Source organism: Tursiops truncatus, chromosome 5, assembly GCF_011762595.2.
Source record: "Tursiops truncatus isolate mTurTru1 chromosome 5, mTurTru1.mat.Y, whole genome shotgun sequence".
Classification (NCBI taxonomy): domain Eukaryota; kingdom Metazoa; phylum Chordata; class Mammalia; order Artiodactyla; family Delphinidae; genus Tursiops; species Tursiops truncatus.
This window is the reverse complement of record NC_047038.1, coordinates 37,846,845-37,861,552: the sequence shown is the minus strand read 5'-3', so window position 1 is coordinate 37,861,552 and position 14,708 is coordinate 37,846,845. Positions and strand designations below refer to the sequence as shown.

At 50.9% G+C, this 14,708-nt stretch overlaps 1 protein-coding gene across 2 annotated transcripts in view; it reads left to right on the top strand.

Annotated features, from left to right (window-relative positions):
* Positions 1 to 6,333, top strand: part of WDR1 (WD repeat domain 1) — a 39,086-nt gene extending 32,753 nt beyond the window's left edge. For both annotated transcript variants that reach the window (XM_073805048.1, XM_073805047.1), the window contains exons 12-15: positions 1,221 to 1,331; positions 2,479 to 2,652; positions 4,118 to 4,262; positions 5,954 to 6,333. In XM_073805048.1, the coding sequence (XP_073661149.1) occupies positions 1,221 to 1,331; positions 2,479 to 2,652; positions 4,118 to 4,262; positions 5,954 to 6,060 (537 nt within the window). In that variant the 3' untranslated portion in view covers positions 6,061 to 6,333. The remainder of the gene's footprint in view (positions 1 to 1,220; positions 1,332 to 2,478; positions 2,653 to 4,117; positions 4,263 to 5,953) is intronic.
* The last annotated feature ends 8,375 nt before the right edge of the window (positions 6,334 to 14,708 follow it).

Genomic DNA, 14,708 nt, shown 5'->3' with positions numbered 1-14,708 from the left:
CTACCCTGTTGGGGACGGTCCAGTGAATTAGAACCAGGAGGGTGTAGCGAGGGGCGAGAGGGGGTGAGGACGTGGAAGGTCACCGTGCCAGGCGGCCTTGGGCTGTGCGCCAGAGGGCAAAGGCACACTGTGGCTGCCAGGGCGGGGCTTTGGGACCCCATGGCCCTGAGAGCTGCGGGGCTTGCATCTCATTTGCTCCTATTCACCGGGAGGTGACCCTGCCATGCCAGGGACAGACACACCGCGCTTAGTTAGGCGCGTGGCTCCCACACGGTGGGCTGTAGCTGCTGTTTTTGTTTGCCTTTGCTAGGCCCGGTGTTTATTCTGAGCCCTGCATTCCGTCTCCGTGACGTCTAGGCACTGCTGGGTTCTTACCCCTAGGAGGCCAAGGCTCAGTTCAGTTCATGAACCGGTGTGTGTGACCCATCCCATCCCCTCCACCCCGCCAACCCCAGCAGCAGGGGGCTGAGCCGGGCCATCAGGGCGCCTCAGTGGGGCCTGCACACGCGGGCGCTCAGCCCCGTCCGTGGACCGTGTGCTGCCCTGTCAAGTAGGAGGGAGCCAAGGCAGGTGCTGCCTGGGACGGCGCAAGGGGGTGGTGCACTGGGTGCCTCGGGCCACTTCACCGTGAGCCGTCTGTCCTGTCCTCCCTTCCCTTCCGGGGCTGAGGGCTAGCGGAGAGCCTCGCGGCGCTGTTGCCTACCTGCTGTAGTCAGCACCTGGGTTCCCTCCCAGCAGGTGGGGTGCCAGCCCTGTGTCCCTGGGCTGCGGGGACTCACGCACGGACATCATCAGTTTTTTCACACACCACGGGTCAAGGTCGCAAAGGGTGTTTTTTGGACCCGAGAAGCCAGAACTTGGAAGTCTAGCCTGTCCTGTTCATTTCCCGTGTCAGCTTATAGCTTCACCACTTCCGAGGGCTGCGTCCTCTTGAACCCGTGAGAACTCGGCTCTGCAAAGATCATTTATCACATTCGACGTAGAGTTGGAGGAACCAAAGTTCAGGCGTCAGATGGCTTTTGACGAAGCCCGTGCGGGTGGCGATAACAGCACCATTCATATTGACAGATGAGGGAGAAACACCACAGGGCCGGGGCCAGTCCCACTTAGTGTGGCTGGAGCCCCAGCCTGGCCCCCGAAAGGTTGAAGATGGAGCCCAGCCCGGGCCTGGGCCGTCGGTCCTGGGGCCTCTCTCTAACGGCTGCCTGTGTGTTTCCCAGATCGTCCTGCTGAAGGATCAGAGGAAGTGCTTCAGCATCGACAGCCCCGGCTATGAGCCCGAGGTGGTGGCTGTGCACCCGGGTGGCGAGACGGTGGCCATCGGGGGTGCGGTAAGGCCCTGTCCCCACACCCTCTGCCCTGGGGTATGTGGCCGGGCTGGGGGCGCTGTGAGCTGTGTGAGTGCCGGGCTGCCTCAGGGCAGGAGGGATGGCGGCGGGAACCAGCTGGGGTGCCTCCTGCCGCCCAGGTGCGAGCCTCCCTGGGCTGCCCTGCGAGGCCACCCTCCCGGACCCAGGCTGCCAGCCCCAGGTGACACGGCAGCCTCCCGGGAGACCAAGGGTCCCGGGCAGTGAGGCGGGCTCTGCTGGGGTGCGGGTACAGGGCAGGGATGCCTTGGCCTGGGGAGCTCGTGGATGGAGCACGTGTAAAAGGAGTTGCGTCCCAACCCGGGCTCGCTGGGCTCAGGGAGGCAACAGGAGATTCTTCACACCCGTGAAGTGGAGTGCCAGCCTGAGGGTTTTAGTTCCCCTTGAGTCTGACTTCCTGTTGCCCGCATCCTGGCTGCTCCTCTGTCCCCTGCTCTTTCCCCTCATTTCCTGGCCCCCGAGGAGAGATGCCTGGACCCTACGAGGGTGGGGCGTTTGCTAGGAGCCGGGCTCGACAGAGCAGGGAGAGGAGCCTGGTGCCTAAGAGCACCTGCCGGGTGTGGGGTACAAGGCACCGGCAGATGGCTCCTGCCGAGGACAGTCAGGGCAGATGAGGGGCCCTTGTTGGAGAGGTAACTCGTGTACAGGTGCTTCTCAGAGCTTGGCCTGTGGACGCCTGCGCTGGAACTTACTGGAGTTTTTGTGGGAAGAGCAGACTCGTGAGCCCCCAAACACGCAGAATCACAATTGGGGGGTTCTGCGTTTTAATGTAATTTTAATGTAATAATTAAACTTATCTTAATGTAACTCTGCCCACTGTGCCTGTGCAACCACGAGAGCTGCCGCAGGGCTGTAGGAGTTGCCCTCTGGTGCCAGGGGGACAAAGGAGCAGCTCTCCTGGCACAGGAGCCAGCACGTGGGCAGGTGGCCGAGCCAGGGCAGTGGTTAGGAAGAAAGGCGCTGCTGCTTATTGATACCCTGGTGCCTCCCTCCAAAAAGAAGGACGTCAGGGGAGCGTGTGTTTGTGTGTGTGTGTGTGTGCGCGCATGCGTGCGTGTGCGCACGCACTCACGTGTCAGGAGTGACTCACTGCCCCTCTGTCCTCCCACAGGATGGGAACGTCCGCTTATACTCCATCCTGGGCAGCACGCTGAAGGAGGAGGGCAAGCTCCTGGAGGCCAAGGGCCCTGTGACGGACCTGGCGTATTCCCATGACGGCGCCTTCCTCGCCGTGTGCGACGCCAACAAAGTTGTCACGGTCTTCAGCACTGCTGACGGCTACTCGGTGAGTGGGCAGGCCCCCTCCCTGTCTCCACACTGGGCAGTGCAGACGGCTGGAGGGGGCCCTGGCATCTCTCCCCTGTCGTCACCGACCGGGCGGGTGCCCAGGACACACAGCTTCGTTGCTCCTAGAGCGTGAATGACGTGGGAAAAGGAGACTTACCCTGCAGTCCAGCAGTTTGTGGGCCCGGGACAGAACAGCTGTCAAAAGGTTAGGGGCCTGGGCAGCAGCAAGGCTGCTGTGGAATCGGGCTGGTTGGCTCACTTGGGCGGCAGCAAGGCTGCTGTGGAATCGGGCTGGTTGGCTCACCTGGCGGCCTGGTTCAGTGACTTCTGGAGCCTTATTTTTCTCTTCTGTCAAAAGGCTTAGGCTAGATTTTTTTTTTTTTTCCCTTGAATCTCACTGCTGCTTCAAGTCCTATAAAGTGTGAGCGCTGGTCGTCCGGATGTGGCCTTGCACTCAGGGGTGGGTGGGTTCCCTAGCGGTGTATGGGTGAGAGAGAGGAGCCGGTTGCCAAGGCCCTGGAAGCTCATCCCGCTCTGAGCAGGACAGCCAAGGACACTGTCGTGTGAGGTGTGAGAGTGCCCATGTGTCACCAGCCAACCCTGCTGGGCAGTGTTAGTCGCATTTCACAAACAAGACTGCACTCTGGAGGGATTCGGTCACCCGCTGGGTGTGACTGGACCACAGGGCGTGGGGCAGATGGAGCGTCCTCCAGTCCTTCCCATGGAGTCAGCCTAGCCCCCTCCCCCCAACCTCCAACACTTAGGACAGTTTTGAAATCTACAGCGGAGTCAAAAGAATTTACCACCTAGATTCTACCATTACCATTTTACTATGTCATGTTATCCATCTAGTAATCTAATATTTTAGTGCATTTAAAGTAAATTACAGGCATCTGTATAATATATCAGCCTACATATTATTAACTAGAGTTTAGTAGTTTTATCTTTGGCTGTAAAATTTACATATAATGAAGGATGAGTGGGAACATAAGTATACACCAGCGCTGTGCATATGCCTGCACCTGCACTACGCCCACACCTCCATTAACATAAAGAACACGTCATGTCCCAGGAGGTTCCTTCCACCTCAGTATCACATTTATCAGATTCTGCGTTTATCACACTTTAAGCAATTTCATATGCCCCCTCCCTAGGCTGAGAGCTCTGTGCAGGCGAATGGGCACATCTGGCCCATGTGATAGATGCTATAAGGGCAGCCCTGGAGTCCCGGGTCCTGGGGGGCACGGTGGCTACTGTTTGACCTTGGGCTGCCCCTTTCTGTGCCTTCAAGCAGTGGGCACCCTGGGGTTGTTACAAGGAGTCAGTGAGTTGGTGAGAGTTTCAGAAGCCAGGCACAGAGAAAGCGTTTCATGAGCACTGGCCCTCATGAAGGTTAGGTGACGTGCTGCCCACTCACTCTGGCCTGAACTCTGACCCGCTACCTGTTTTTAATCTGCACCCAGGAGAACAACGTTTTCTATGGACACCACGCGAAGATCGTCTGCCTGGCCTGGTCTCCAGACAACGAGCACTTCGCCTCGGGCGGCATGGACATGATGGTGTACGTGTGGACCCTGAGTGACCCCGAGACCAGGGTCAAGATCCAAGGTGATTCACGCGCCCTCCTCGGCTCCCAGGCAGCTCCGGAGAGGTGTCCCCAGGGCTCGAGGGTCCCTTCTGTGCTTCAGGGAGGTGGCCTCACGGAAGCCTGGCGCTCCAGCAAACATCAGCTCTTCTGGTCTGGGCAGAGGACGCCCGTATGCCCAGCGTGAAAGCAGGTGGTCTCGGTTTCTGGGACACACACTGAGTAAAAGGGTTTTCCTGGCATCTCCTTTGTCTTAGTCTGTTCGGGCCTCTGTCACAAAATACCCCAGACTAGGCAGCCCCTAAAGCACAGAAGTCTACTGCTCACGGTTGCGGAGGCTGAAGTCGAGGATTGGGTGTCAGCTTGGCCGGGAAAGGGTCCTCTTCCAGGTCACAGACTTCTCATCAAGTGTCCTCACGTGGTGGAAGGGGCCTCTTGTATAAGAGCGCTCATCCCACTTGTGACCTAGGTAGGCTCCTCCCAAAGGCCCCACCTCCTACACCGTCACCTTGGACATTAGATTTCTAATTTAGGAATTCTGGGGGGACACAAACATTCAGACTGTAATACCTGCTTTCTCCCACCCACCCCACCCCCCTTCAATATAAACTCATAACTGGGTTCTCACTCTAGGACAGTAGTGTCCAATAGAAGTATAACAAGAACCACACGTGGACTCGACATTTTCCCAGCAGCCACATTTAACACAGAAACAGGTGAAATTATTAATAGTAAGTTTTATTTAACCCAACATATTTCCACATGTGGCAGTAGCTCACTTCAGGGGCACTGTAGTCACATCTGGCTCATGGCCCTGGTGGGGACCCTACCCGTCCAGGGTGGATCTCAGATCTGTTCCCGTGTCACCACCTCACATGGGCTCTGGTCCCTTTCCATCCATTCTTTACCTGGCAGGCAGCCTTTTGTCTTGAACCTAAGTGGGATCCTTTCCTATTCAAAAATTGTTCTGTTTCAACCCCACAGAGCTTTTTACCATGCCCAGCAGGGGGAGGGAGGGGACCAGCAAGCTGACCCCAAGTGGGTGGGAAGACGGTTGGTCCAGGATGGAGGAGGGGACAGAGCAGACTCAGATGGGCCATCCTGGTCTCCACAGAAAGCAGCAGTTTTGTAGTAAGACTCAGACTTGACCAAGTTCAAGAGGCAGCAAGAGCTTGCAGGGTAGAGGGTGGAAAGTCCGGTCCTTGTCTGGGCCGTGGGGTCACAGGTCACTGGACGTGCATTGGCCTGAGGTCGGGCTGTTGTGTGCACAGGTACCCCAGCCTTGTGTTTCTCAACATTTTATTCCTCATCTCCCCATTTTAACACCACAGATATACTGTGCACTGTTTGTGTATTGTCTGTACATTGTTGCTTTATGCATAGAAAGACTTGTTCACCCCCTGTGGGGAGGGGCAGTTTTGCCTCCAAGGGGCGTTTGTGGTTGTCAGGACTGTGCTGGCGCTGGGAGCTGCAGCCAGGATCGCTGCTGGTCAGGGAGTGTCAGTGGTGGGGGGCTGAGAACACCTGCTTCCCCTCCCATTACCCAGACGCTCCCCACTGAGAAGAGGAAAGGGGTCTGGTTGACCAGGATCCTGCTGGGTTTCTCAGTGGCCCTGTGGGTGATCTCGGCCCGGGTTTCCCATCTTCTGGTCTGAGGTACCTGTGGGAGCAGAGCTCCTGGGTTTGGCTCAGAACGCATGTTCTTTCTCCCCAGATGCGCACCGGCTCCACCACGTGAGCAGCCTGGCCTGGCTGGACGAGCACACGCTGGTCACGACCTCCCACGACGCCTCTGTCAAAGAGTGGACAATCGCCTACTGAGGAGTCCTCCTCGGGACCAAGGGAATCAGGGACTTGGGTTGAACGCAGCTCCACAGTCACTTCTGTGTCCCGCCCTTGCCCCGCCCCCACCCTGCCCCTGGGGGAGGGGCCTCACCTCGTGCCCGCCCTCGGCCCCGCCCCCTGGGAGGACCCTGCCTCCTCCCCGCCTGCCCGCCTGCCCCGCTCGCAGGGTGATGCTGTCTGTACAAGTCCTTCTGAAAGCTTTAGACGGTGACAGTTTGCACATGGAAAATAAAGTGAGCACTTCAACCACGTGTGGCGCGTGACTCAAACCCACCGCCTGCCCGCGCAGAACATTCCAGAGGCAGAGCCTCCAAAGCACACAGACCCGCCTGTGGCTCCGGGGGTGGGGGGGTTGCATCCCCTCCCACTCCCCACCTGCGGGTCCTTCCTGGCCGGCAGGGCGGATGCTGTAGAGCAAGTGGTGCTCGTTCAGGGCCAATGGGCGCACATGGAACCCGTGTTTCACTGTCAGTTTCTGTGCTTGATTTTGAGAATGGAATCGTGGGGATTTTTTTTTTTTAATGTATCTTAACTGATGTCTCTCAGTGTTTATGGCGCTGCCTCTAGGCTTTTAGATCCCTAGTTAGCAGGACGGGGAGGCATCCTGGTCACCGGTTCACTCTCGTGCTTTGATGTTTTCCTGTCTTTCTATCCCCCTCTGTTCCCGAGAGCAAAGATTAATTTAAAGGCAAAGATGGAGTCACTGTAAACTAACCTGTCCTCATTTACACCTTCCTTTTCTTTTCCAGTGCAGAAATTAAAATAAGTATAAAGCACGGTGATTTGGAATTTCTTTGCGAATGTCGGAATCACTGGTAAAATGCTGGCACTTGTGAAAACACTTTGAGCGCTTTAAGAGTTTAGATGGAGAAATAATTAAATACCTTTTCTCTTCATTGTGGGTCGCTGACTTTGTGTGACAGGGACACGTGGGGGCGGGGGACTGGGAAGCTGCTTGGAACCCCATGGCTTGGGTATCTCACCAGCCTGCAGCCTCAGGGGATGGTTCGGGAAGGCATGGGACCTAGGGATCCCCTCCCATCCTGACTCCCCAATCACTGTGTGACCTGGGCCATCACACTTCTCTGCGCCTAGATTTGTGAACTGAAAGCACTGGACCAGGTGAGATTGATCCATCCTGCCTGATTCTCAAGTCCTGTGGCAGTTAGGGACTTTTCTGGTACTGCCTTCGAAAATAAGGAATAGTATGCATTCCGATGTTGAAAAAAACTAAATTCCCAAGCATTCAAATTAATAATGGTAAGACTGGGCTTCCCTGGTGGCGCAGTGGTTGAGAGTCCGCCTGCCGATGCAGGGAAAACGGGTTCATGCCCCAGTCCGGGAAGATCCCACATGCCACGGAGCAGCTGGGCCCATGAGCCATTGCCGCTGAGCCTGTGTGTCCGGAGCCTGTGCTCCGCAACGGGAGAGGCCACAACAGTGAGAGGCCCGCGTACTGCCAAAAAAAAAAAAAAAAAAAGTAAGACTATCTTATTCTTGGCTAGAAAGGTAACATCATAAAGATGTCTATAAATTTGCAGTCCCGATAAAAATTTTCCCCCTTCTGTTCTCTTATTGCCTCTACAGTTCATATATAAAAAGAAGCTAAAAATGGAAAAGAAGTTGGGGCCACCACAGGACACAAAGTACAGGACTGTGCTTTGTGTCCTGTGTGTGTTTGGACTGGGGCCAGGTACCTTTCACATCAGTGGGGAAATAGCTATTCAGTAAACTGTGGAGAAAACTGGTTAACAATCTGAAAAAGTAGGGTTACTTGTTTTGTCCTTACACCAGATGCAAGATCTAAAAGTAGATCCACGTTTTGAAATTTAAATCATGGAGTTTAAGAGTGCTGGAAGAAAACATGCAACCTTGTATAGTCACACAAACCTGAGTGTTTCTAAAAATGACAAAAACGGTCAAGGAGAAAATATTGGTACATTTGACTTTTTTTTAAATTTATTTATATTTGGCTGCATTGGGTGTTCATTGCTGCGTGCAGGCTTTCTCTAGTTGCAGCAAGCGGGGCTACTCTTCATTGCTGTGCACAGGCTTCTCATTGCAGTGGCTTCTCTTGTTGCGGAGCACGGGCTCTAGAGCGCAGGCTCAGTAGTTGTGGCGCATGGGCTTAGTTGCTCTGCGGCGTGTGGGATCTTCCCGGACCAGGGATCGAACCCGTGTCCCCTGCGTTGGCAGGTGGATTCTTAACCACTGCACCACCAGGGAAGTCCCTGATTTTAAATCTACATTGAAGGAGGAAAAAAAAAAACACCATAAAATGTTAAAATATGGCAAATGACACCCAATACCTTCAACACGTGCCAGACAAGAAGATACGTAAGTATGTTTGATGCTTGGTGTAATTTTTTAAATGGGAATTACATGTTTACCATGGGAAAAATTTCCAAATATATGACCAGAAACTCAGGATAATGCATATAGACTGACCACAGTTATGAAAAAGACACTAGGATCAGAATTTTAAAATGTTGGGGGCTTCCCTGGTGGCACAGTGGTTGGGAGTCCGCCTGCCGATGCAGGGGACACGGGTTCGTGCCCCGGTTCAGAAAGATCCCACGTGCCGCGGAGCGGCTGGGCCCGTGAGCCATGGCCGCTGAGCCTGCGCGTCTGGAGCCTGTGCTCCGCAAGGGAGAGGCCACAGCGGTGAGAGGCCCGCATACCGCAAAAAACAAACAAACAAAAAAAAACAGTGTTGGGTGTGAAAGGCCCATGGGAGGGGTGAGGAGGGTGCTCACCAGCCAGCCCTAGGGCTGCCTCCCTCCCTCAGTCCCTTCCACTCATAGACTAGAATTTTTTACAGAAGAGCTTGAGTACACCCAACACGCCATTCATTTCAAGGAGGGAGGCATTTATACTCAAAAACCTTAACAAGAAAACAATGTGGAAACAAAGAAGCCACTTCTCTCTATCTTTGGAGAGAGAACGTAGCCTTTGTGAGCTAACAGTTTGCCGGTGATCTGTGCTCACAGCCCAAGCCCCGGGTCACATTCCTTGTTTGGGGAGTGGGGGGGCAGGAAAGCTGCACCCACAGGGGTGACCCAGCCGGGACCTGCCCTCCACACAAGGCAGGGGTGATAGCTTTGTGCACCAGTGTCATTTCCTCACTGGTGCAGGCCAGCTCTGGTAGTCTGGGAGAGTTACCAGGATCCCAGGACCTTGCCAGGCTGCCTGGAACCGTGCTTGATCTGAAATCGATCAGCAATGCCTGGCAAGGACCCACACCTGGAGGGGGCGGCACACATCTATCCTGCTCAGTTTGCCAGCTCAGGGCTGAGCACAGACTTGTACTTGCCCTAGAGAGGCAATGTGGGGAGAAAGCTGAACTAAGTCAGCGATCTAGGATTCTGTCCCAGCTCTGCCACTTTATGGTGTGACCTCGGGGCAAGTCACCCTCCTCTCCAAGCCTTCCTCTTTGTTGGTGAGATGAAGTTCAACTAGAAGAATGTTGACTCCTATGGGCCTCTTGGGGAGCACTGCCTTTCTTAAACAACCATGTAGATAACATGCATCTGAACAGTTTGGTCAATTTTTGAACAGTGCGTCTGTGTGCATCCCTGTGCTGAAGATGAGGATGTGCTAGAATGGAGTTCCCTGCTACCAAAGATTGTTTCCGTGTTTACTGCTGACCACTGGTCACTGCATTAACATCGTTGTATTGATCACCAAACCAACCAACAGTTGGGTATGAAAATGTTAGACCTGCGCGGTCTCCTAGGAGTTTCGACTCGCCCAGGAAACAAGAAGAGTCGGAAGTCGATGCAAAACGCAAGAGGTTTATTGAAGGCCGGTGCACCGGGGTTCCTTGGTCCTCACGCAGGAGGTCGAAGAAGGAACCCTTTTGGGCGCGAATATGTCAGTTTTATAGGTTCCCACTTCCCCGTATGTAAATTATAGATTTGGTTGTGTTCTCCTGCTGATTGGTCCCGGCTTAGGCTCGGACCAGAGAGGGAACTTGTCCCCAGCTGCCTGATTGGTCTTTGACAGACACCTTTTTTGTTTATCTCCCTCCTTCTCGGAAGGGGGCCGGACATCCTGGAAATTCACCCATTGTCTAAGAAGCCCCTATTGTCTGGAGAGTTCTTAATCATTAGCTGGAACAATGTCCCTCGAGTCCCACAAAAATACTTCTCCAAGTGACTCCTGTACTGGAAAAAGCATGTCTTGGGTCCTGCTGTATATGATTGTGCCCAGTGTGTGTGTGAGACCCTAAGCCTGTTACAGCTTCACGTCACCTACCTGGACCTCTGAGCCCTGGGTACCCCCCCTTGTGATATAAACCAGTGCAGTGACCTATGGTCTCTTGACAGTCTTGAAAATTATTAGAGACACCAAAGAGCTTTTGATTAAGTGGATTATATGTATAGATATATACTGGACTAGAAATTGAACACCAAGGAAAAAAAATAGTTATGAATGTATGTATCTAAAATTAACAATTATAAACCCATTCCATGTTAGCACACCTTTAAGAAAAATAATTATATTTTCCAAAACCTAAAAATAAAAACAGTAGAAGAATGACATTGTTTTTTATTTTGGAAAATGTCTTTAAGGCCTGGCTTCTCCTATCTACAAAATACATCTTTTAGTTGAAGTCTATGAAGAAAACGTGGCCTTGCACTGATACACAATTGGAAAAGGTACAAGTATTTGAATAGCGTTTTCAGAAAATTGCAGATATCCCTCTTTGACACCATACCAAAACTCGACAAGTGGAAATTTCTTAAAGGTTATCTTCAGAGTGGAATCCGAAACCATTGTCAATGAACTTTTTGTACTTTGTTATGCTAAAATCCACTCTGAATGCATCTTTGATTCATGCATAATTTTGTAACATTCTTTAACTATTTGAAAAATACTGGTCCATGACTTATGCAGAGCTTTCCAATGTTAACACATTTTGTACAATATCAAAAAATCACATTTGTTCAGCTCATCACCAGCCTCATCAGAAACATCATTAACTATTGGGAAGGAAGCTGTCCGGCTCACGGAACTTAAGAATTCCAAATGAATAACCTAGGTCCTTGGGTATGTCTGTTCCCTGGGGTCCTCCCATAATCTCCTGTCTTGTTGTCTTGGTTGAGGTCGAGTGGCTTCTGCGTTTTGGTCTCACCTTCCAATAGGAAGAGGCACACAGGTGGTCTTTAGGGCCTGCACACCCATAATTTCTACTCCCATTTTAGGGGGACACAGTCATCTGACTACACCTACCTGCAGGGACCGGGATGGCTGGAGTAGGGGGTAGGGGCTGGGAAATGTAGCACCCCGTGCCCAGCCACTCAGTGCCATCCCTGGATCTCCTCCCTGCTGGGCAGTTTCCTTCACTGTGTCCCACTACGTGATTTGGAGGAAGGAACGCTGGACCAGAAGTAAGGATGCCCAAATTCCACGCCTTTCTCTCACGTATCAGCTGAGCAACTTTCACCTCAAACAAATCACCTCCCTGGCTCTCAGTCTCTCCATTTGCTCATTCATTTCTTTATTCAAATAAAGTTGATGTTTTTTGAGCATTGTGTCTGGTACTGTGTTAGGGACTGGGGGAAGAAAAGGATTAAGAAGAAGAATATCAACTACTACTATTTATTGGGTATCATGAAAAGGGCAGGCAATGTGCTATTCACCAGATAAAATACAGAAGACCCAGTTACAACTGAATATCAGATAAGCAACAAATCATTTTTTAATACAAGTATATCCCAAATATTGTGTGGACATACTTACACTAAAAAAGTATTCATTGTCGATCTGAAATTTAAATGTAACTGGACATCCTGTACTTTTTTGCTACGTATGTTGTTATTTTGCTTAATTCTCACAATAGACCTATGTGGTGTGTGGGTGTTATCCCCACATAACAGATGCTGCAACTGAGAATTATCAGCTGGGTAATTTGGGGCAAATGATTGAACTCCTGCAGAGAGGAGAATACAGACTTGAAATTGGATCTGCCTGGAAGTTCTTTAATATGTGAGAGTGCAGAGTCAAGACCAAAGAGTAGAAGACACAGGGAGACTAACTGCAGGTCTACAGTGGAATGGGCTGCCTTCGAAGCAGTGAGCTGCCTGTTCCTGTTTGTGTGCTGGAAATGGACGGCAGCTCAAAGGGTTAATTGAAGATACTTGAATGAAGGGCTATTTGGAGAGGTGTGAGTGGGGTTAAGGAGATCATGAAGGGGTGGTGAAGCACCCAGGAACTCACTCAGCAGGACGCTGGGCCTGAGGGCACATGGGGAGGCACTAGTACCAGTTCACAAACAGAGCGGCAGTCAAGAATGGGAGTGGGGTATTCTTGGTGCCTCCCATTGGCTAAACCCAACAGGAGCCAGAGGGCATGGTTCCTCCCCTCCCCGGCTCTGTGACTGTCCCCCTTAGCAACAGCTTTCAGATGCTTAGATAGGACAGAGCAATCAGGGAGTAACAGGGGGCAGTCCTGTGTATGCCTCCAGGAAACCGTCACTGTCCCAGCTCCCACCCATTGGCTCTGCCATCTTTAAATTGTGTCTTTCATTCTCATGCTGTTGCCTCATATTCTTTTAGGCAGCTCTCCCTCCAATGTCATATCTGCATTCCAGGAAGGATGCTAAAGAAGAAAGATGGAGGAGGAAGAGGTTGTCCTTGTATCAGGGAAGCAAGACTTCCTAGAATGACGGCTGCCTTCCAGTTGGGTCTCATGAACCAGAATTGGGCCACTGCTCCGTGTAAGGAAAACTGGGGAACGTGTGTCTTAGTGGGACACTTGGTCGCCCTGAACAAAACTGACAGAGCCATTTTGTGCTTCACCAAATATGGGTTGGTCCCTACGTTTCCAGTCTCCTTGCAGTTCATTTGGGGCCCTGTGGCCAGGAGGGGCAGTGTGGGCACTTCAGGCAGAGACCGTTCAGTGTTCATCCTCCATCTCTATTTCCCCGCACTGACCTTGGCAGCCACATATTACAGACAGGCTTGTCTTAGATGGTGGAAGACCACCAGACTTGCAGCAGACTGTGGTGTGAACAAGAAGTAAACTTTTATTCCACCCACTAAGATGTCATTTTTTGTTACCACAGCACAGTTTATCCTAAGCTGACTTCTCAGAAAGAAAAAAGAATGGGATGCATATTGGGGCTATTAGCAGTGTCTATGACACTGTGAGTCAGTTTCCACATCAGTAAGATGGGGATACTAATGGTACACATCTCATAGGGCTACTCATGAGCTACTCCAGGGAAAGCCCTAAGTCAGTGCTTAGCCCACAGTAAACGCAATAAATATGAGACATTGTTGTAGATACAGAAGGCAGTTAGCAAACTATAAATGGTACTTATTGTTGTGCATGCAGGACACAAAATTAATATCCAATTAATGATAATATACAACACATAGTGACCTGTGCCCCAGGAGGAGCCCACGTGAAGTCCAGGGGGAATTCGAGGAGGAAAATCAGGGTGGGCTTCCTGGAGCAGGTGGTCCCTTGAGGCTGTGGAGGATGCTTTCAGAAGGCCCAACAGGACTCAGGATGTGACATTCCTGGAAAATATCCAAGGCGGGGCTTAATATCATCCAGTGTTCTTCCTTGGATTCATTCCTTCCTTCTGTCTATGGAGGTAAGCTATTATAAACTTCACAGTCTTTTTTTTTTTTTTAATTTTTATTGAAACATAGTTGATTTACAATGTTGTGTTAGTTTCAGGTGTACAACAAAGTGATTCAGTTATACATAAATATATATATATAAAATTCTTTTCAATTATAGTTTATTACAAAATATTGAATATATTGGGTGGGCCAAAAGTTTCGTTCATTTTTTTCCATAAGATGGTTCTAGGAGTGCTTGGTTGTCTTTAACTTCCTCTGAAACAATTTTGTTAGATTGTATGTGACAGCTGTCATATCAGCATGCATTTAAAAAAAAACATCAAAATTGGTGAATTTTTGTGTAGCCATTTTAATATTGAAGATGGAAGGAAAAAAGCAACATTTTCGGCATATTATGCTTTATTATTTCAAGAAAGGTAAAAACGCAACTGAAACGCACAATAAGATTTGCGCAGTGTATGGAGAAGGTGCTGTGGCTGATTGAACGTGTCAGAAGTGGTTTGCGAAGTTTCGTGCCAGAGATTTCTCGCTGGACGATGCTCCAACCAGTTGAAGATGATAGTGATCAAATCGAGACATTAACTGAGAACAATCAACGTTATACCACAAGGGAGAGAGCCGACATACTCAAAGTATCCAAATCAAGTGTTGAAAATCACTTGCACCAGCTTGGTTATGTGAATCGCTTTGATGTTTGGGTTCCACGTTAGTTAAGAGACAAAAACTTTCTTGACCGTATTTCCGCATGCGAGTCTCTACTGAGACGTAATGAAAATGTTCTGTTTTTAAAACAAATTGTGATGGGCAATGAAAAGTGGATACCGTACAACAATGAGGAATGGAAGAGATCATGGGGCAAGCAAAATGAACCACCAGCAACCACACCAAAGGCCGGTCTTCATCCAGAGAAGGTGATGTTTTGTATATGGTGGGATTGGAAGGGAATCCTCCATTATGAGCTCCTTCCAGAAAACCAAATGATTAATTCCAACAAGTACTGCTCTCAATTAGACCAACTGATAGCAG